Below are 24,087 nucleotides of genomic sequence, written 5' to 3'. Positions count from 1 at the left end.
GGTCAAAAGTTTACATACACTTGTAAAGAATATAATATAATGGCTCTACCGAGTGTCCCGTTATTTCTAAAACTCTGATTTTTCTCTGATAGAGTGATTGGAACAGATGCTTCGTTGTCACAAAAAACATTCATGAAGTTTGGTTCTTTAATGACTTTATTATGGGTTAACAGAAAAAAGTGATCACATCTGCTGGGTCAGAAATATACATACAGCAGTGCTAATATTTGGTTACATGTCCCTTAGCCATTTTCACTTCAATTAGGCGCTTTTGGTAGCCATCCACAAGCTTCTTGTTGAATCTTTGACCACTCCTCTTGACAGAATTGGTGCAGTTCAGTTAAATTTGATGGCTTTCTGACGTGGACTTGTTTCTTCAGCATTGTCCACATGTTTTCAATGGGGTTTAAGTCAGGACTTTGGGAAGGCCATTCTAAAACCCTTATTCTAGCCTGACTTAGCCATTCCTTTACCACTTTTGATGTGTGTTTGGGGTCATTGTCCTGTTGGAACACCCAACTGCGCCCAAGACCCAACCTTCATGCTGATGATTTTAGGTTATGTTGAAGAATGTGAAGGTAATCCTCCTTCTTCATTATCCCATTTACTCTCTGTAAAGCACCAGTTCCATTGGCAGCAAAACAGCCCCACAGCATAATACTCCCACCACCATGCTTGATTGTAGGCATGGTATTCTTGGGGTCAAAGGCCTCACCTTTTCTCCTCCAAACATATTGCTGGGCATTGTGGCCAAAAAACTCGATTTTTGTTTTGTCTGACCACAGAACTTTCCTCCAGAAGGTCTTATCTTTGTCCATGTGATCAGCAGCAAACTTCAGTCGAGCCTTAAGGTGCCGCTTTTGGAGCAAGGGCTTCCTTCTTGCACGGCAGCCTCTCAGTCCATGGAGATGCAAAACACGTATGACTGTGGACAATGACACCTGTGTTCCAGCAGCTTCTAATTCTTGGCAGATCTGCTTTTTGGTGATTCTTGGTTGACTCTTCACCCTCCTGACCAATTTTCTCTCAGCAGCAGGTGATAGCTTGCGTTTTCTTCCTGATCTTGGCAGTGACGAAACAGTGCCATGCACTTTATACTTACAAACAATTGTTTGCACTGTTGCTCTTGGGACATGCAGCTGCTTTGCCCCAAGTGACTTTCCTGACTTGTTCAAGTCAATAATTCGCTTTTTCAGATCCATGCTGAGCTCCTTTGACTTTCCCATTGTAGCGTTTGTGGGCGTTTGTATCCAATGAGCCCTATTTAACTGGCCTAAGAGAAGTCACCAGCTGTCGTCACTCATAATCACTCACAAGCAGTTAAGAGGCCATGCTATGAAGCTCAGTTCACTGACAACTTTCTAAGTCACCAAAATTGCTAATTCATGTTGCTGTATGTATATTTTTGACCCAGAAAATGTGATCACCTTTTTCTGTTAACCCATAATAAAGTCATTGAACAACCAAACTCCATGAATGTTTTTTGTGACAAAGAAGTATCTGTTCCAATCACTCTATCAGAGAAAAATCAGAGTTTTAGAAATAACGGGACGCTCGGTAGAGCAATTATATTATATTCTTTACAAGTGTATGTAAACTTTTGACCACAACTGTATATAGTCATTGTGGCTTACGATAATTAGATATATGGATTAATCTTACTGCCTTCATGTGGAATATTTTTAGTATCTGAGGGATTTTTTGGCCTAATATCACTGCAAAACTAAACAAACCAGAGTGTGAAAAAAAACCCCAAAACAAAATAGAATAATGGTCAAAAAGAGAGATGCATACTGTCATTATCATCCTCATCGGTCCCATTATTGTTGCTGTTAGATACAGTATGACTGTAAGTGTCATTACACAATGCAGGTCTTATTGCAGACAGTGTTACTTAATATAAATAAGGAAGAGAGTGTAAACTACAAGCAAGTTACTCCTTTGCTGCTTTCGTTGTATTTATTTACAGGAATCAAAAACACTTAAGTTCTGGCTTGTCTTCATATTTAAAAGCTGGTACAATTTTATCTTTAAATTCAGTTAATAAAAGTTTTAGAAAATGAACGTGGTATACTGTTAACCTTTATGTCCATTATGTGTTTTATTATGAAATCAAAGCTAAGTAGGCAAACAGGTCTTATTATCACTATTACAGGTTCCCTGTGCAGTTTCCTGCTTCTATTAATGCAATAGAGGAACATTTTAATGTGTGGGTTCCTGTTTTGTTTGTTCATGGACACACCTAGGTGGTCATGACTTATCAGCAACTGTGGGTAGGCCTATGTTTTTACTTTTGTCCACTATAATAAGGGAGGAACTAAAGTTTTTAATTGCAGTGGGTCACAAATGAATAAGTTACTTGTTGTTGTTCTGGATATTATTAAAACTTAAAACCAGTTTGAGAAGATTATAAAATATGTTGTTAACAATTAAACCAATGCTTTGCAATTTTCTAGCTTTATGACCTCTTAAAAAATAACTGGTCAAGTTTCAGAAGTTTTGCAGTAGCCAGCAGCTCCTGAAAGACAGAGTTCCCCTATGATGTTTAAATAATATGTGATTCAGTTAACTGTCTGAGAACTAAAGAGGTAAAATTGGGCTTCACAATATCACACACAAAAGGCAAAGATAATAGAAAAGTGAGTGTTTGAAAGAAGACCTGACAGACCTGAGTTTGGGAGACACTGAGCTACATCTCTGTAACGAAATATATATAGTTAAAACTGGATGCAGCTCAATCAGTAGCTAAAACAAAATTCGGCTTAACGAGGTTTGGTGTCTTCTTTATGTTTTTTAGTGTTTCGTTTATTTTAAATGTGCACATTAGAGTTGTTTCTACCATATATGGATCTGTAAGAGGGTCCACTTCCTCATCTTTCCTTCAGTGGAGCTGTTCAAGAAGTGCTCTTTATAAACTGCCTGACCACCAGGTGGTGCATGTGACAGGAGTTTTAAATTACAGTGTGACATTTGCCCTGACAGTCAAGAAAATGGCCATTGTATGCCGACAAGATTTTAACTTAAGACTGGACGCATGTGGAAACTACTTTTAAAAAACTATAAGAAGTCCTCATTCCCCCCCCAACTTTAGCATTTTTGCAATGCAGCATCATTGATTCATTCTTAAATCTTTTGATTCTGTAGGATTAGAAAATGTGGAAGAAGCCAGTCTCATGAGTAATGCGTACTATTTATGACAAATCAGTCTTATGAGACATACAATCCATAAAACACCTTGAACATAAACACATGCTTTTCTTTTCCTATTTCTTTTTGTGTGCAATGACTTTACACTTGTTTTTCAAAGGTAAAAACATTTCAGTGGGCCAGCTTATCCACCACTATTTCCCACATTCTTTGTTTCGATCAATTCCTAAAAAAGTAAGACTTTTTTAGTCCTTTAAAAGCAGAATATGGACAAGCTGCAGAATGAGCGCTAATATACGTAAATAAAAGGATTGCGCAAACAGTCTTAGCCCCTCTCAAGGGCATGTTGTTGAAGTCAAATTGACAACATGCTCTGAGGTTGTTTTTAACATTTGAAGTCTAACCAGAGTTTAAGTTCTCAGATTTTTAAAAATAACTGTGGCTCTGACAGGCGGACTTAGCAGAGTGAGATGTGAAGATAACAAAAAAAAAACATGATTAATGTCCGCACTGAGTCATCCTTGTCTGACTTGAGCAATACATTAAGAAAGAGGAACTTGGTTTTTTGGTGGGATAGAGGACCACAACCTTATATGGTTATCTATGGGTTTCTGTGCTTGTATAGCAATGAAGAGTTTCAAAAAGAAGTTAAATTTAAAAGCTGTTAAACTGACCGTGATGATAGATTATTCTTGTTGTGCTAAATAGAAAAAGGGCGAAACAGGGGAAAAAAGTAACTTTCCACTGTGAACGGTTGCGTGTGTTCGTTTGCGTGCATCTGGGTGCGTGTGCGCATGTCCGCTTGCCTTGTGATTCACCCTTGTCTAATAATACCCACAGCCAAGTCTAATAGCTGATGCTTGTGGAGTCCAGAGAAAATGAGGAATCAGGAATAAGAAGTGAGAGGGCTGGATGTCCCCTTACACGCTTGTCAAGCGACCGTTCCATGTCATTGTGAAACACATGATGGCCACTGAAACCTCTGGGGACTGTCAGCCAGGAAATGTAGGCCTTCGTTGTGGAGTGTCCACCCACAGAACTGAAATATTCTGTGTGTGTTTTTCCACAATTCTTGAGAAAATTGCAAGTGAAACAGAATGCATTTTGTCCAAAACCCACCCGCTGACACGAATCACAAACCGGAGGGCCCAGTTTTCTGTAGGCTAATACAACCCTTGCACATAAATGCTGGATTGCTTGCCACTCAGTGATGATGTTTTGTCGGGTGTGGGCTCAGATCACATTGTGCAAAACTGCATTGCACGACAAAGTGACAGTATCTGATCGTAAATTGTGGCTGTAATTAGCCCTGCAAGAGTGTCAGTATACAAAAAAAATGTCTCACGCGTATATTTCTATTCTTGTAAATAAATATACTTTGCTGTTTTTGCAGATAGCAGGCCATGATGCATGTGCATACACGATAGATCTTTACACGTTGTCACACCATTAATCGAATTTTGCCAAATTTAACATGCATGCAACAAACACACTTCAGTGTTTAAAAAGTTGCTTTGTCTTGTTTACATGGTGACTTCTTCATTGCAATTTGTTTTATGTTAGACATGTGAAATAATGTGTTTAGCCCTTGGTATAACCTGGCAACAGCCTGGTAACAGATGCTTTAAATGCTTCTTGCAATCATTCTGTGAGAACAAGTACAAATCAAAATGCATCTATCTAACTTCACGCTGTCTTTTTTCCTCCTGCCACCCTGCTTTGCCACTGATTTAATTCAAAGGGGAAGCATCTATTGTTTTAGCCATGCCGATTACCATTCAGTTCATATTGTCACAACACTTCTGTTTAAGCTGTTTTTGTGCTTACATGTATTGCAACCCTTGTCACAGAAGTGTAGTGGATAAAATAGACTAAGCTTAAAGCAAAATTGCTTAAAACGCCAATCAAAGGTCACTTCTCTTGTGCCACCTTTCTTTCATTCTTTGCAACAAATGCGCATCAAACTGATAAGAAATAATAATAAGAGGTTTGAAACTAGACTGCTGATGTGGCCGAATGAGTTGAACTCATCAACATTAGGAGTTCGCGCTGGATTCACAGCTGTAACAACTTGTCTTGTAGGAAGTTTGTCACCTTCTTGTTTTAATAGGGAAGAAGAAGAAGGAGAAGAAGAAGAAGCCTTATGGTACCAACCTAAATTGGTAGATTTAAGGAAGTTTTTAGTTCCCCTGCTAATTCAGAGATATATAGAAAGCCTGCATTTTTCAGCCACCTTTGGCAATTTGCTTCCAGTAGTTCAGCAACTCCCGTGTAGAGAATTTACAGCTGGATGCTGTACATCAAGTGATGGTAAGACCCAAGCAGTATTTTTTTTTTTTTTTTGTTCTCTCTGAGCGAGAATGTGGGCGTTTCTTAACTGATACGAGTTCGCTGTTAGTAATACTTTGTGTTTTTGTACAGGTTTTTAAAAGTGCAGTTTAGAACCAAATATATTCAAGCATTTAACCAACATAGTTCACATCTTTTATTTCAGTAATTTGGTTTTCTTTATTTGGATGTGTTTAATTTTCAGAAGATTTTAATTTGTTTTGTTAACATTAAATATAAGTGCAGATAGATATTCGTCTGTTTTACTGTTTGCCTTTTTGCATGTAACGTCACTGTATTTACTCAGAATGCACAATTTTGTGCAAGAAATGCATGTGACTGAGTTTGCTTATTTATTTTTATTTATTTTCTTTTTTTTGTAAGTTGGTTAGTGTTAGAGTGTTAATCTTTAATAAAAGCCCGCAGAATATGTTTATATACAAATATTTGTGCTTTACTTTCATAGCTTTAATATTTTCTGCTGCACAGAGTTAACCAAAGTTTATATCTACAAGCATCTGCTGTGAAGAAAGTGTAGTCTGCCTGGGGACTTTCTTTTAAGGGTGGGGGTTATAACCTTTTTTTTTTAACTGAATTACTCAACTCTCTCAGAGAAATGGTGAGCGAAGACGATTACGAAATTCGAATACTGCCACAGGAGTTACAGAGTGTGGACATCAACCTGCAGTCATTCTGGTCAAACTGATGTTCTGTGCAGGGGGAGTGCAACACTTCCTGTTGCGACGTACCCTGTATCCTGTTTTCCACAGTCAGTGGTCATGCATGTCATTCCCCTCAGCAAGGCTGTGTGGGCACAACCTCGTGACCATGCGTTGTGAATTTTCTGAGACTGAATCAAGGGAGACTCCACATGTCTGAGAAAAACTCTAAATGTCAGCAGAAAAAAAAATCTGCAGGCCTACGACGGCACGAAGAATTTATGCACGTCTGTTAAGAAAAGACTAAAAGTCTAAAATGTGTTTGACTTCAGTGAAGGACTGTATAATCCCTGTGTTTTGCAGTGTTAAGTAAGCTGTAACAGTACCATTTGATCAGCAGCAGATTACTTCCCTCAAAATATTAGTAATACCTTAAAATAAGCACATACAGGCAGTGATGAGAACACTAACACCTCCACACTGCTGGCCTTGACAAGACATGAGGGGCCACGCTACGCGACCGTGAATTAAGAGGTGGCAATTTAACTGTTTGCCTACATGTGTGGACTTGCAGATATGTATCTTGTGACTGTATTCAGACTGAAAACTGTGAAGTGCTCAGTTACACCCTGTATTGCGGCCAAACCAGAATGCAGTCCTTGGTCTGAGCTGCTGCAGGTCACAAGTATGTAATTTCACAGTGTGTCACTTACACTTACACTTAAATTTATCAACGCTGAGAGCCTTATTTTATATCTCACTGGACCTGTTTGCCTTAGAATAAGCAGCCTCTATTTAGGTACAAGACATCTCATGCTGCATGCCCTGTTACTGGGTGTACATTTTTAATGTGCAGCAGCAGGGACAGTGCAGGTATGTTAGCAGATGTCCTGCTGTTGTGTATGTTGGTTAACGACTGTGGCTTATTGGGGCATGTTATGGAAGTTAATATCTATGGAACTTATTCAATCCACCTCCACTTTTTACTCTTTGATGTTATTGTTGATGAAATCGGGCAGCTAAAGATTTGCAGTTGGTTTGCTGCCATTGGTTATTCTTATTAATAATAAAATATTATTATTGTTAGCTGACTCAACGCCCAGGAAATCAACGAACAAAAGAAAAGTAGGTCAAGTCCCTAGAAAACATGGACACTCCCAACAAAGGTGGTTCTGTTGACAAAATCTTTTACCGCGAGCTTTTCCTTTTTTTTGGATTGAATTGTACAAGAAAATAAAGCAGAAACTCATTGTGCTATGCTAACCATCCACTGACTGCAGCTTTCAATTTACCCTAATTAAGGAAATAATATTGATTTGTGTAATTCTCGTTGAACAAGTGGTAGTAAAACACCCAGAAGTAAAACAGGATTTAAAAGTATTCAAGCAGTGATATGGGACTTTTTAACAAAGCCACTAAAGGAAGAAGGACTATTAGGAATGAAATTGCCATGAATGGACCAGCCTCTTTAATATTTACATTCAAAAAGGAGGTTCATTTGCATTCAGCATTAGTAAAATATACAAATGAATTAATGATATTGAAACTTAGGCAGCTGCCTTGTATTTTGATGCTGAGTCGAGGTTAATGCCTTGCTCAGTAACCCTTAAATGTCATTAAGAGTGGGTACAAAATGTACAAACACGTACATTGCAGCAGATGGAAGATTAAATATGGAGCCCTCTGAGTACCTTTAATTTATACTATTCCAGTCTGCTTAGATTTTTTCATGGTCATTATTTTTTTTCACATCTGCAATGTGGGAGTATCTCTGCCAACGGAGATAAGTACAAACAACTTTGGCACAGCGATCACGCTGAAACTGGACATTAGGAGCACCTGTTTTAAGAGCAGCTGTGCTGAGCCTCGTCATGTTTTAGCAAAATGTCTGCCAGTGGTATAACAGAGCCCTAAGAAATAAACGCATGCACACAGTGTTAAGTAAAGGGATACTTTTCCAAAGGTTGCAAAGAAGTTTTTAGATTGTATTACAGTTCACAGATGTACCTAATAAAGTGACCTCTGACTGTATTTCAGCAAGAGGTTAGTCAAAGTCACTGTAAAATCATACACACATGACAAATGGAAGGCTTTCAGAGAAACACTGTGTTGCATGTGATGTCTTGTGGCAATGGTTTTTATGTTGTGTTTTTGATGTTGCAACCTATCTGTATGATGTTGGAGTAAAAATAAAAATAAAGGTTTTACTGAACACTGAATAAGTTGTCAGTATTTCTTTCTTAAAGCAATATGACTACTGAGTTTGTGACTGTACTTGCAATAAGTTTCAAAGCTGTGTGGAAACTAGTTTGTTTTCAGCCATCTGTTTACTGCAGATGTTTCTGTTACTGCAGTTTCTGTTATGTTGCACAATGCGAATTACGTGTCAACGGTCAGCTTTGTTTTGTTATTTACGCCGGCATTGCCACTCTTTTAATAATACCTTTATATGCCTGATGCCTGTCTGTTTATAAACTGCATAGAAGGGCCTCATCTGGAGCTGGCCTGCATTAAACCTGCTGAACCGACCAGAAAATAGCACGCAAATTAAAATAAAAATGCAGCAGAGAGGTGACCCGCTCTTATCGAGACCTGGACAATCCGGACTGTATGACACGTAAAAGGATTCATTTAAAGTCAGCCTTCAAGGAACTGAATCTGAAACAAGAGTTCCCAGTTCCTCATTTAATAGTATAATACTGCTGTTGTGCATGTAATGTACTTCATCACTCAGGCCACAAGGAAAACAAACTAACACTATAAAACCCAAAAGAAGAGACGATTAAAACACTGACGTCGAGTGCAGTTTTAAAAACTTTGACTGTATGCTCATGTATAAAAACATTAAATGTTAATCTGTTTTTTCTGTCTTTACCTACTTTGGACACAGTGTTGATGCAATTGTTACGACAGAAATGAAACCACAGACTGAAAATGCAGTTTTATGTTACACTTAAGCAAGTTCAACAGGGATAGTTTGACTTATTTTTTTAGTCAGCATGTTCACACTCACTCGGCACAGTACTGCATTTTATTTACTGCATTACATATATTAGAGTGCTGATAAAATCAGAGACAAGCATGACACATTTTAATTCCTTTTAAGATTCCTAAGTATCAGGTCATTTTATCTGTGAGGATTGTTAGGTTTATTTTAATTGGTCACCAAAACATTTAACATGGCTCTCTGATTCAAGATGGTGTTGCTAAAACAAAACAAAACAACAAAAAAACCCCATAATGTAGTACAATTACTCACAGTATTTGAGTATTTCAATCTTTTGCAATATTGTACTTCTCTGTAGCAGTTCAGAGGAAAATACTGTAAACCTTTATTAAAGCTCAAGTCACTGATTATGCCTGTAGTACAAACTACTACAAATAAACTTGCCTCTTTGCCAGTTACAGCATTAAAATGAAGAACAATTTTGCATTAATAATTATCGTGAAATAATATAATAAATATGATCTAGAAATGTGTTATTGTGCATAATGAGCACTCTTACGATAATAATAATAATAATAATGGATTGGATTTATATAGCGCTTTTCGGGGCCCTCAAAGCGCTTTACAATACCACTATTCATTCACTCTCACATTCACACACTGGTGGAGGCAGCTACAGTTGTAGCCACAGCTGCCCTGGGGCAGACTGACAGAGGCGAGGCTGCCATATCGCGCCATTGGCCCCTCTGGCCAACACCAGTAGGCGGCAGGTGAAGCGTCTTGCCCAAGGACACAACGACCGAGACTGTACGAGCCGGGGCTCGAACCGGCGACCTTCTGGTTACAAGACGAACTCCCAACTCTGGAGCCACGATCGCCCAATCCCATCGCCCACGATGGGATTTTTAAATACACATTGATGGTGAATCTACAAATACAACAGTTCTTTGGTATTTGTTCTGTGTACCAAAACTACTTTTACAAAAGTAACACATTAAAGTATTTCTCTCACCTCTGAAAATGATAACACATAACTTCTGTTATGAAATGCTGTATTAATTTTATTATATTTTTTATGATATGGAGCACATAACGGAGTAATCTAAATCATATCCTATATTTAAATGATCATATTTGAGTTAGCTTAAATGGACGTTGAATGTTATGCCAAAAATGGTCATTATGTTGCTTAGTGAGGGGGGGGGAAAGAACCAAACATTATCTTTTGGCGTCACTGAAAATAGTTGTGATAGAAATAGTTCCGGTCTTGCTGCAGCTCACTCTGTGTATTAATACTCCTGGAAAATGCTACTGTACATATGGTTGGTTCAGCTCAGGCAGCTGTGATTCAGAGGGGGGCTGGTTTGGGGGTAGGCCTCCGTCTGTGTGTTTTTAACAGCTCCCTAAAGTGAGACAATTATGATCCCTCATCAGTTCAAGGGGAAAGCAGGTCACAAGGATTAAAAGCATTTAAATTTACAAAAGACCCTGAGGTGGCACTATTTCTGTGACGGACTGTAACATGACAGCTTCCATAAAGAGATAAATGCATATGTGCACTCCGTATGACTAATAGTGTGCATTTGCTATAATGTCTATGTGCATGTGTGTCGCATGTGTGTTATTTTAAAATGAAGTTTGACCGACTGAATGATGTATAGCTGAAATCTCTGAATCTGTGTGACCGTGATCTGTGTTCGAAGATAAAGATAAACTCGGTGTTTTGATCCTATGCCGGACTTTATTTTCAGCACAATGCCTTATCACAATACTGCATTCTTCCTCTTAAGCAGGCAGGTCTAACAATATGCACTCAGATTTATGCTACACTGTTACTGTATTATTTATCAGTTATTTCAACATCTGGGAAATACGCATTTATTTTCAGATGTTACAGTTGACATGATATGTTTCGAAACTGGCAACCAATGCAGCTACAACACTCAGCCACAACATTAAAACCACTGATAGGTGAGGTGAATAAAATCATCCTGTTACATCTCAATATTTTTGGGCCCTTGGAATCATGAGGATGAGACTCTGACATGTACCATCCACCTAAAGGTAAAGAAAAGGCAGACCATTGCCATGACAGACCTGGGAGGCAGCGGCGATAAGCCTGCCATACTGCAAAAAACATGCTCTACAACTTCAGAGAATACTCCAGATTGATATCTAGATAGGAATCTGTGGGATGTGCTGGAACAAACCTGATTCACTGAGGACCCACACCTCAATGCTCACGACCGAGAGGATCCACCGTCATCTCACTGCACTCCAAGAGAAGAGGTCAAAGCTGTTCTGTTAGGGTGAAAGCGGGCTAAACATTAATAATCAGGTGTTTTTTTTAATATATATATATATATATATATGTATATATATATATATATATATATATATATATATATATATATATATATATATATGTGTATATATATATATATATATATATATATGTATATATATATATATATATATATATATATATATATATATATATATATATATATATATATATACATACGTACATACATACATATATATATATATATATATATATATATATATATATATATATATATATATATATATGGTCGATCATCTAACATCTAAATTTGATGGCAGCCCGATGTCTTCCTAAACATTGAACATGTTGGCCAAAAGAATTAGTTTAATATATGGCATAACAATGCATTACTGAATTAAAAACAAACAGGTGTTTTCTCAGTTTCATAGACTGTCATTACTGTTTGGCAACAGAGGTACTCACTTCCCCCTCAGGAATTATTCCAACCGTATCTTCTCTGTGTGATAATCACAATCTCCATTTGCCTCGGTGAGGTTACAGCACAGACACTGTACCTTCATCTTATCTCACAGCTGTGCATTGCATGCGTGTGTGTTGTGTGTAGGGGCCACATTTTCCTCAGCAAGCCACTGTTTACATGACCAAAACAAATGTAGTAGTCATTTTGCTACAAAGCACTCCTTCAGTCTCTCGGTTTCAGGTCCGCAGTTCAGGATCCAGGCACATGGTTGCCATTTACATACTAAACATAGCAAGGTTGGTAAAATAGCATGGAATTTTTACTTGAGCCCTTGAGACAAAGCAGCTGAGCATTTATAAGCACCATATAGCCATGTAATACATGCTTTATAACATGTTGTTGTCTATTTGTAAACTGCAAGGGATAGTTGACATCATTTCAAGGGTTGATTTTAAAGCTTAAAAACAAAACATGATGTAGCAATTGTGAAAAAAATAGCAATGTTTATTTTAAATCTACATGATTTAAAAATGCATTATAATGTGCAGAAAGAATTTTAAAACATAAATGTTTATATATACTAGTCCATCTGCTTAAATATGACACGTTGTAAAAGCGCAGACATTGACAAAGAGCACAAACAACAACACGTTAAACGCTTGCAAACACTGTTGCCCACATTTATCACCTCACACTTGATGGGGGGAGAAACTGACAGTGAGGAAAGCCCTCGATGATGATTGGCTACCAAGGCATGGGACAGCATAGAGACCCTGATAAATGTGAAGTTTCATGGTCTCCCCTGACAAATCATCAAATGGCCAGGAACCTTTTGCAGACACACTCTATTGCTCCCACCCACACTAAATTTACAGAAGTCAAAAGTTCCTTTTTCATTTTGCAGTTAAACAGTGGGCCTTGTTTATTTAATTTTATCTGATGCAGTTGAAAGGCCTGTTTGAGCAGTAAGTGTTATAAGCTTGTGCTATACAATAAGAGAGGGAGACATTTTTTGGTTTTCGTTGACTGAGAGGAAATTTTGAAACATTGTGCAATGGTGCCGCAAAAGTTTTGAAAGGTTGAGAGAGCATTTTACCAGCAAAGCATCTGAGAGTCGGTCCTGGATAAGAGGTATCCATGTTCCATCCATACAGAATGGAGAGCTATCTCATTCAGCCTGTAAGTATAATTTCTTTTATTACAAATATCTAAACTCCGAGGAGACTTTCTAGACTTTGAAACTTAAACAGAGCTGACAGACTAGTCCTTTTTTACCGCAGGACTAAACAGAGAAACACTCTTAAGAATGGATGACATACATTTTTTTTAAAAATTAGATGAGTTAATGTGGTTTCTACTACAATTTGAATACAGGGCTTACAAACTCTAAGAGTGTATTATACGATGAGGTACATGAAATTGAAACTCAAAAGTTCTGAGAGTTTCAGAACTGTAGGACAAAGAAGAGAAAAGAAATCGTCATTATTGTAGCAACACTTGAAGCTAATTTAAATGTGTATACATTTACAGGCGACTTAAACGGGTGTTTAAAATGTTACAAATAATTTACAAATCCATTGGATAAAATGCAGATAAGGAATATATTTTCTGCATAGTCCACATACACCATTGACTTAACGCTTTTCATTAATGATATATACATTTTGTTGTTGTTGCTTTTGTTGTTCCAGCAGCACACAGATGAAATTTACGACCCTGAGATCTACAGACATCAAATTCCAGAATATTCATATCCTTATGTCCTAGATCCAGAAAGCCAGGCAGGTGAGTTTTACTTCAACGTTGATTTTTTCTAATCTTTTACTGTTTAAAGAAATTTAATGTAAATTAATGATGAAAAAAAGTTTGGACTGTGAAAATCCACTCGGTGATATTTAAATGTAAATAATTTTAAAATAAAAAACAATGCATGGAGATTGTATTTAAAGATACTGATGTCATTAACTAAACTGTATTTTTAAATATATAAAAAGATTGATATTAAACATATTTTAGTCATCCTTCAAAAAAAAACTTTGGCCATGGCTTAATGTGGTAACGCAGACTTTTCTGGTTTGTTGTACATAAAAAGACTGCAGTGTGTGCAGCTGGAGCACACTGGAACACAGGAAACAGATGCCATTTCTTTTTTGCCGCTATAACTACAGACATAGAACAACTTTCGCCCCATGGGGTTTTGTTAATATAAGAAAGGTGCTTTACTTTCTCTTGTAATCAACTGTTTTGAATGTTGCACTAAAACAAGTTGACACTGGGCTGGCTGTGAAGGCATCACTTGTCATTTTGATGTGCTCTAACCTGGCGTCGAAAGATGTCAAATCTTTATCTACACCCAGAAATGTTTAAATTCATATATACCGATCAAGGTAATAGATATTAATTACTGTTGTAGTGCTAGAGTTGACATGGGACATGCTTTTTTAACTATTTTTGTTTATTAGTGATAAGACTGCACTTTGCATTTAAAATATTTGCATATTTGCAGTGTTAACACTTAAAAAAAAACTTGTACTTTTCAAGCTAGCTTATCTATCTTTTGTTTTTTTTTCTAAACAACTAAATAAGTTTTAAAAATAAAACAACTAGGGAAAATTTGTAAAAAAGAAAATTGCAAATTAAAGACAGTCAGTGGCTGTGGTAATAATGCTAGTGTGGCAACAAACAGGAAAGAGCTTCATGCTGAATTCTCTTTTATTCATTTCACACTGTTGATGCAAACTCAGGCACTTTCAGAAAGCCAGTTTTCCACTTGTTGTTTGTTTAAATTCTTTAAATATCTCCAAATATGGATTTTCACAGAAATACATTGTGGCTTTTATTATGTCTCCACTGTCATTTGTGCATTTGTACAGACTTTTTTCCGAGTTTAGATTTGTCTAAAAATCAGTCTGAATGGGTTTAATTTCTTTCCATTTTTTCTAATTTCACATGTTACAAATTCTGCGGTAGCAAAAATAGTTATTACTGTACAAAAAGAAGAGAAAAGGTTGTGGCCATTACGCTGTTTTTCACCATCTCTATTTAGAACACTGGGACTACCATGCTCACCCTCATGTGCACCCTGCAGAGTTTGAAAACCTCCAAGAGAGCAACTTCACAGAGCTCCAGAATGTGCAGGCTCTCCACCCATCTGGGCTCTTACGACACGACACTCTACGATACGAAGCTGAAAACCTGCTTGATCCAAATCTAGCGGCTCATTCCCATGTGTTACAGCAACCAGTAAGTCCTCAAACCCACAAAACACAAGCAGTCATTAGTAGTCAGAGGCTAAAATGACAGTGATGCTGACTACTAAAGGGAATAATTAAGTGCAAATGAAACTGTTAAAAAGAACAAGTGCTGCCAGCAAGCTTTAAACTGTTGGTCTGCAGTGTGCATTCTTTAAACTAAGGCTTTCAGTGCATCATCATCAACTACTCGAAATGAGTTATTTGAAATCAAACATTTACCCACCAGTGAGTATGATAACACATTAAACTACTTTGATGTTATTTTTTTTTAATCTATTTAAAGCCACTGACATTTACACTATTCAACTGTGCAAGTATGAAGCATAACTATACTCTGCTCTCTGTGGTGGAGTGGAAAAAGCATTCACTAGAAACTGATATCTGTCAGCTGATTAAGCCGATTTTGCTACAGTGCACCATATATTTTTAGTTCTATGCAGACATCTTCAGAATCTACATAATTCGAGGCTGTTATTGAAATCACAGAGAAGATTTCGGGACCTTGAGGCCCTTTAAGGTCCTGTTACAAAAATCAGGAAGTGAATCTTTTGAGTTACAAGAAACACTTTTATTTTAGTGCTTTTTTCTTCTTTCTTCCCAGTGTTAAAGGAAAAATTACTTTGAATAGGCTCTGTAGACTCAGCTAAACTCAAAGTCACATCTGCATGCTTCAAACCTCCAGTTATGAACCAGTGAACTAGAACAGAGATCTCTGGTTTTGGAAAACAGTACGTCTAACCGCTTCAGCGTCGTCAGTTTCAAACCCCATACATTTTGTTGCCTACCTCAGTATGAACTTGTGTTATGCAAGCGTGTGCATGTGTGCCTGTTTTCTTGTATATTCACATGTTTCAAAGGAGAAAAAAACCCACAAAAATTCTACATTCAATCTTCAGCACATGTGAGATCATGTGCATCACAATAAAAAGGACTTGTTTTGATGAAGATCAGAGACTTTCCCCAAATCTTACCATGTATGTACCATGTATAGTGACATTTATGGCTACATGCAAAGTTCATGTTCCCTATTTTAGGTGATGTTAAGTCCAGAGATGTTATAACAATAAACATTTCACTCAGTAGTGTGAAGACGTAAAGTCCTGAAACAAGCAGATACAGCTGACGTGTAGCATAAAAGCATAAGGGATTTTTCATGTTGTAAAACATCTTTTGATTAACCTTAAACTTCACCAAAATACTCACCTCATAAAGAGCAACTTGTGCTTTTGCTGTTAGCAATCACACAAAAAAAACCCTCACAGAGCATGTGTGCCTATAGGTCACATGACGGTTTTCACTTGTTAGCGAGTGAAATTTCCCTTTTAAAAAAAACATCTGCCATTTTTTACGAGATGAAAATGTTTGTGTGCTTGGAAAAAAAAGAGACAGAGCGAGATAAGGTGTTGATACAGAAATTTAAGTGTAACAGGAAAGTACAATGTGAAAACCACTGTTCGCACATGGAAATTCACATTTAGGTATCCGTACCGACCGTTGCCTCAAAAGATGTTATGAATACATTGACAGCTATTGCCTGTCACACGCACAGGAGCATCCACACATCACAGCTCATGCAGAGAGAAACTTTGTTTTACGCTTTCACTTGCAGTGAGAACATCTTAGTGGAAACCCACACTTCACTGTACGTGTTTGATATAGAGTACAGTACAACAGTACCCAACGACCATAGCGAATAGCTGTGCAATGAATTATACTTTTGCCAAGCTTATGCATCGGCATTGTGAAGATGACAATTCTAATGTTGCAGTGAAATGCTATACCGTTAAAAGTGTAATATGTTGTGGTCTTGCAGCACTACCCACTCAGGACCTCAGTTTTCATACTTATGGTAGAGCTGTCGGATGGCTTTAGATTTCACGGGCGTTTCTGATAAAGTGGTCACAGAGTGCATTTGAGAGTGGCACCATCATCTCTGTCTGCACTTTATATTAGTAACGTAGTTTAAAACTTTCCAAAAGTCTTTAGCTGTCAAACATGCGGCTTAAAAATGATATTAGAACTAAACCCATGCACACATACATACATGAAATAGATAAATAGATGCATACATACTTAAATAAATAAAACGTGTGAAACTGTGTCTGAAAAAACCAGATAAAGGCTAAATACCATACTTGAAAAAATGTTACATTGCAAGGAAAATTTCTTTTCTCAATTAAAACGGCAGACCTCTTAGGAAATTAAGTACAGCTACAAATACAAATTAAAAGATGGATTACATCATTAAGTTCTGTAGCCCTTGGTAGTTGGATTGGACCACTCTGAACATGGCAGTATCTAAATGTCACATTTAGTTACAGCAGAGTTTAGTTGAACTGCTTTACAAACTGCTCTTTATTGCATCAGCTTGTAGAAAGTACTGTACTGTATACTTTTTTTTTTTTTTACCAATAAATGCTAAGTGCAATTTTGCATTCTTTAGCCATCTTTGGTGCTAAACATTATTTAAAATCATTCGCAAGAAGAAGCTCTTTTCTATGAAATGATACATCATTATTTCATTATTATTATTATTGTTTCACTTCAACTCAGGGGAAACCTGGAGATGAAAATAATTTAATAGATAGTCTACAAGTTAAATCATTGCAAACATTTTATTTAAAACTAACTTTGATTTGTATGCTACAGGTAACGTTCTTCCCTCGGACCTTGTATCCACCGCATATATCCCAGCGCAGCTCTGATGAAGAGGACCATGGGGCACGAAGTCCGCCACTGGAGGTGTCTGATGAGGAGTGCTTGAGAGATCGAGTTTCTTATATCCCAACAGGAGAGCTGGGTAAGGAACTAGATTTGCTGTACTCAGTCTGTGGCAGTTAGCATGGATACTTTAGGAAGCACCAACTGTTCTGACCGTGTTCACATTCATAGTCTCACTCTTAAGATTCTCAGGTCGTTGTATATCTAGAAGTTCTACGTCAATACTCTTTCTTTAGGTTCTTGAGTCCTGGAAACTAAAGGAACTTTCTATAATATCTGATCGTGGCTCAAGAGTTGGGAGTTTGCCTTGTAATCGGAAGGTTGCCGGTTCGAGCCCCGGCTTGGACAGTCTCGGTCGTTGTGTCCTTGGGCAAGACACTTCACCCGTTGCCTACTGGTGGTGGTCAGAGGGCCCGGTGGCGCCAGTGTCCGGCAGCCTCGCCTCTGTCAGTGCGCCCCAGGGCGGCTGTGGCTACAATGTAGCTTGCCATCACCAGTGTGTGAATGTGTGCGTGAATGGGTGGATGACTGGATATGTGAAGCGCTTTGGGGTCCTTAGGGACTAGTAAAGCGCTATATAAATACAGGCCAACACCATGTGGACGTGGTCCAAGTTCCTCTATGAATGCGTTGACCAAGACAAGGGGCATGTTTATTTGTTGCGTTTTAGGTCATGCATGAATCAGAGGTGCTTCAAGAGTCTCTGTCTGACTTACGGATGAGTTTTGCTTTCTGTGCACTTGGATAGTGGACATTTGTCAATAAGACATGTCAGCTCTGTGTTCTGCTGACAAATTAAATTGCGCTTTTAGGATCAGCTACACGTTGCACAACAACTGCTGGTCTTGCATCTTCTCCGGAAATTGGCCACAAAAAGACAGTGAGGTTTTCTTTTCTGTTATGAATTATCATGAATTTGGTCTCCAAGAATGGAATTCAGTTCAACTCATTCATCCGTCCACCAAGCCTATCACAGCTGTCACTAGGCAAGAGGTGGGGTACTCTGAAAACAGGTCAATTCAGTTCAGTTCGGTTAAAAGTTTCTGTCTCTCTACACTGGATTTTGGAAAACATGCATTGTGTAGAGTGGGAAAGCTTGCTACCTCGCTGGCCTTCTAATGAGGTATCTACAGAGATCTGTCAGTCTTTGGGGCATTTTTTTCTGCTGTGACCAAGTTCTGTATAAAAGTGGTAGACAGCAGCATGTTTGTTGAATAGGCATTTTTTCCAACACAGCAGGATTGACTCACACACCAGAGTCAGAGTCTCAGTGTCAGTGGACGTTCTGGATCATGTCCAAATCCTTTCACAGTTGACCATTGTTCTCTGGCTTAACCAAAAGTAGTGTGCACTTCCTCTTTTATATTATTTAGGATGTGACAGAACCTGAGTAGTGTCTGGTGCCCAGTGTCAGTAGTACCTGTAGTCAAGTGGCTTATGCTTTATGCAGTGTTTTGTTTTGTTTGGGGGAATTTTTTTCTTTTAAACCAAGCACCGAGGTGAGGATTTCAGTGGAAGTGAATGTGCGTCATACTAAACTGGTACCATGTAAAATGCTCCCCCCCCCCCCCCCCCAATCGGCTTTACAGAGTTCCTTTAGTTTTGGATTGTGTATGAGTGGAAGTGAAAGGAGAAAAAAAACCAAAAACGCCATATTTCTCTGACTATAGAGACATTTTGTCCAAGGAGTAAATAGTTTGGTCGCATGTGTAATTGTCACCTACACTCCCGATCAGGTGGCTGTAAAAATAACTCTTTTAAACTATAAATTAGATTTTTATTTAATTATTTTGTTAACAAATTAGTCACAATAATCTTAGAGTGCAAACGAATGATTTTTAAATGTCTCAAAAAACTACAGTATGATGATATTAGAAAAAGATATGTGTTGTGTTCCCATATAACATACAGCATGAACAGTGTCTTTATCTTGCTTTTGATGTGTACAGAAGTCAATTGTCCTCAGTTTTGTTGTATGGCTACAGGCAGCCATGTGTAAAGTGATATAAATTAACGAACGACCTCCTGCATCGTTAATGTGACATCTAAGCATTGGTTAACCTACTTCAGATACAGTTAACTGTGCGTCAAGCTAGGTTCATTTCATTACAACAGAATGAATGATGAATCATGAACGGCTATATCTGCAGGAAAAACATTTTCCATTGCTTCTAAGAACTTAAAAGCGTTTTCGTGCAAAGTCATTGCAGTGTTGCACTGTACGCCGTGTAACGTTGACACACATAAAACAGATATTGTAAAATCAACTACTGCTCTGCTGAAACAATTTTAGTTCTAATTTTCTCAGTGACCGATCTTTGACTTTGTGTAATTTGTATAAAGTTATACATTTCTTTATTTAATCTTTTATGATTTATATTCACACACACACACACACACACACACACACACACACACACACACACACACACACACACACACACACACACACACACATATATATATATATATATATAAGATTTTCTAATCTGTAAGTAAAACAAAAAAATTATAATATGTCACTTCTAATGATGCAACTCTCTTGTTTCCAAAGGTAATAAAAAGAAGATCCGCTTGTACCAGTTTCTGTTGGACCTTTTAAGGAACGGCGACATGAAGGACAGTATCTGGTGGGTGGACAGAGATAAAGGGACATTCCAGTTTTCTTCCAAACACAAGGAGGCTCTCGCACACCGCTGGGGAATCCAGAAGGGAAACCGCAAGAAAATGACCTACCAGAAGATGGCTCGTGCTCTGCGCAACTATGGCAAAACCGGAGAGGTGAAAAAGATCAAAAAGAAGCTGACGTACCAGTTTAGTGATGAGGTGCTGGGCAAGAGTCATCTAGACAGAAAAGCATACATATAGGCAGGAGGAATGCTCAAATACTAGCACTGAATAATGAAAAGTATAGATTTAATCAGTCTTCCTGATGAGTACTGCTGCACAGTGTGACCGGGTCTTTGAAGGTACTAGTAAATGCAGCATAAAGCTATGGACCACAATCTTCCTTCTAAGACATGCTGGGGGACCGTTTAATAAGTACAGAAGAATCACCATAGAAAGCTCAGTTTGGCTTGTCTGTCTGAAATATTTGGAAGACAAAATACTCCAAATGATCACAATGAAAATAAAGTCAGGGCCGAACACGGTTATGTGTAACACGCTGTTTGTAAATGTGTATAGATATTTGTGAATGAGTACTTTTGAAAAGGTGTTATTGCTGGTGTTCCTTGTTGAGGTGGCCAGAGTTGGAAGTGAAAGTCATGTGATACCATGGTTTAGAGAGACCTTTGATACACACACCTAACAGACAAAGTCAATATCAGGAACTAGAAAGAATTCCTAATTACAACTACCCTTGGGCCATTTTAGTCAAAATAGCTTTAAAGTGTGCAGTTTATTACAGATTAAAGTTTATTTCAGGCTTAAAGTAATACAGTTTAATGACTTTAGCTCAGTCTCTCAAAAACTGCAGGCAACTCTTGTCTGACGCCTAACTCTTGTGAATGAAATACAGACAAACAACATGTACAAAACAACCATAAAGTTGAACTTCACCTCTTAAACCACAAAAACCACTACCAGCCACGGGGAACAATCATCTACGATCATCAAACTCTACAACATCATTTTCAAACACATTCATAAATCTTTGTTCTTAATTTTTCTTGTAGAATTTCTTTTTTGTCATTTTGGTTTATTGTGTCTTTTTGATAGAAAGTATAATAGTTTTCCTGTGTACGCAACAGAAATGTGAAAAAAAATACATGGCTTTTACATTAAGACTTTAAATCCATGGGTAAACAGATTGAGTGCTTCTTTTCAAAGGTACTAAAGTCAGTCAGATGAACTTTCTGATAAACATTGCATCTCTGAAATGTAAAAGCAAGCTGGGATTATTGTTTTTCAGCTATTTGGAATCTGGAGCAATGAGTTCCAGCAGGTTACGTCTGCTTTTGTTTTGTAGCTTCATATTAAATGTACAAGCAGCAGCTATATGACTCTTTTCTTCGAACTCCTGGTATGAGAGGGATTTGACTTGTTCGCTGCCTGTTTAAAAGCATTAAGGAAAAGAAACAGAGCCCTCTCTTGGGTGGGGTGGATGTAGGCATGTTGACATCCCCCTATGCAGTTTTTAGTGGGGGTGCACACATAGACGTTCATATTCTGTTTGGAAATATCTGATATATTTTCAAAACTAAATTCTGCTTCATGTCATTCAACCACAGCAATGACATTCAACTTCTTTGTCATGTTGAACATGTACAAGTTCTCTTGTAATGTTTTTACTACTGTTTGTATATATTTAAACTGGATTTTTAAAAAATATATTTAAAACAGAATATTAGGTTTCATATCATGGTTTAGAAGACCGTATATGAAACGCTGTATGTTACAATTACAAATCGCATGTACAAAGTTAATAAATTGTCCGTCACCTTATCTGTATTGTGCTTCTTGCAAAGATAATTGTGATGTGATTTGGGCAAACACTGGAGATAAAACACAAAGAAGAAGAAACACAAAGTCTATATAAAGTTGAATTGTGTTAGACACACAGATTAAGTGACATCTCTCATTACAACTGAAAAGATAATCGTTCAACTATGAGGAACTATGAGGTTAATATGGGGCTGGGGAGGTGAAGTCACTTGTCACCAAGTACTTATATCTGCCTGCGTGTACTGACACACCGCAGCCACCAGTTCCCCTGTTCATAGAGGGTATAAAGAACCCACTATGTTGAAAGTTACACAACTACAATTTTTATGTTATATCACTGAGTGGGCAATGTAGTCCTCTGTTCATTTGTTCTCTATTTGCTTTTCATTTTCATAAAACATTTTTTAGCAAACTGTCTAAAGAAGACCTATGAAATGCTCACTGACTTCTCCGTTTCCACACACTTCCTTTTTTAACTGAGAAAATAGGAACGAAATTTATTTATCATGTCAGAATCAAGTATGTCAAAGGCAAATTTTGTCATAGATAGATGCTCCTGTATGTGAAATATTAACATATGTAATGTGTTACTGAGGGTAGCAGATTTAAATATGTATAATGTGTGAAATTAGATATTTAGAAACTGTGTTTTATGGCATATTGTATTGACCTTGTACTGTTGAAGCTTCATCGTGGGCCAGAGAAAAACACTTTGAGAGTTATTTTTCATTTAAAGTGCTCAGCGTCTGTGTGTTGGTCTCACAGTTGCATTCTAGTTACGATGGCCATTGGCATTATGGGAGTAGCCAAACTGCAACATTTACTACTGTAATCTGCAATATGTAAATATAAAGTTACCACAGCACCTGGTGTCTCAAGAGCCAACAGCTCCCCACAATGGCTGAGCTATAATTAATATCAATAACATGTAGGCGTTAAAATGTCCTTCAGTCAAATACAGTAATTTAGAGCTCATGCAAGAGAAGAGAACTGTGTACATGAGATGCATAAAAGCACCAGATTAGAGTATAGTACAATATAGTTAGTGTAATATAGTATAAACCTTTTGTAGACACAAATCCCTTTGGGGTGCATCAGGAAGGGCATCTGGTGTGAAAACGTTGCCAAATCAAACATGCATAGCTACACGATGTGGCAACCCTTGTGAATAAACGAGCCGCTGATGGCAGCTTTAGTATAGCATAGACAAAAAAGGTCTGTTAGGAGGTAACAAGAGAGAACGAAAGGCAGAAGTGTGGAGTAACATTTAATTTCAGGACTGTGGCTGTCAAAGAGAGAGCTGGCTGATTCACAAAATCATGGGTTTGAGGCATGCCACACAGGCTGGATGTCAGTAAGAAGAGAAAGAGGACTTCTGGAGTAAGCTGGATGAAGCGGTAGAGAGTGTCCCCGGGGGGAGAGAGTGGTGATTGGAGCAGTCTCCAAAGTTCATGAAAGTGAAGATAACAGAAAGGATTAGGAAGTGTTAGGTTGGTATGATACTGAAGAGACAAATGCAGAACGATAGATAGTAGTGGATTTCGTGAAAAGGATGGAAAAGGCTGTGGTGAAAAGTCTAAGGAGCTTGGAAAGCTTGGTGAAAATGTGCTTCAAGAAGAGGAGGAGCACGGAGTAACATATAAGAATGGAGGTGAAAAGAACAAGTACATGAAACTATTCAAAGGAGGATGTTAACAAAGAAAAAGTGAGATAATCTGAGACACAAGCACAGAGAGGGTATAGATACGGCAAAAACTGAGTTGAAAAGGAAAAGGCTAATTGTGAGTTGTATGTAAGGCTGAACACTAAAGAAGAAG

General features: G+C 37.8%; 1 protein-coding gene across 3 annotated transcripts; it reads left to right on the top strand.

Moving 5' to 3' along the window:
• The first annotated feature begins 12,674 nt into the window (after positions 1–12,674).
• spi1b (Spi-1 proto-oncogene b) lies at positions 12,675–22,270 on the top strand. Of its 3 annotated transcripts, none has more exons than XM_026166540.1 (5): positions 12,675–13,028; positions 13,544–13,634; positions 14,896–15,092; positions 17,753–17,903; positions 20,379–22,270. In XM_026166540.1, exons 1-5 carry the CDS (start codon positions 12,987–12,989, stop codon positions 20,690–20,692), a joined length of 795 nt encoding a protein of 264 aa, XP_026022325.1. In that variant the 5' UTR covers positions 12,675–12,986; the 3' UTR covers positions 20,693–22,270. The 3 variants fall into 3 exon arrangements, with proteins under 3 accessions (XP_026022325.1, XP_026022332.1, XP_026022318.1); XM_026166547.1 differs by having other exon boundaries at positions 13,541–13,634; positions 14,938–15,092; XM_026166533.1 differs by having other exon boundaries at positions 13,541–13,634.
• Positions 22,271–24,087: the final 1,817 nt, after the last annotated feature.

Source organism: Astatotilapia calliptera, chromosome 1 (assembly GCF_900246225.1).
Source record: "Astatotilapia calliptera chromosome 1, fAstCal1.2, whole genome shotgun sequence".
Classification (NCBI taxonomy): Eukaryota; Metazoa; Chordata; class Actinopteri; order Cichliformes; family Cichlidae; genus Astatotilapia; species Astatotilapia calliptera.
The sequence above is the reverse complement of the archived record's forward strand: the minus strand, read 5'-3'. Positions and strand labels throughout refer to the sequence as shown.

What these genes read in the sequence shown, in the direction of transcription:
- spi1b (XM_026166533.1), top strand. Translation starts at nt 12,987, where the DNA reads ATGTTCCATCCATACAGAATGGAGAGCTATCTCATTCAGCCT. An exon ending in CCCATGTGTTACAGCAACCA is followed by an intron (nt 15,093 to 17,752) that starts GTAAGTCCTCAA and finishes TGTATGCTACAG; the next exon opens with GTAACGTTCTTCCCTCGGAC. An exon ending in TATCCCAACAGGAGAGCTGG is followed by an intron (nt 17,904 to 20,378) that starts GTAAGGAACTAG and finishes TTGTTTCCAAAG; the next exon opens with GTAATAAAAAGAAGATCCGC.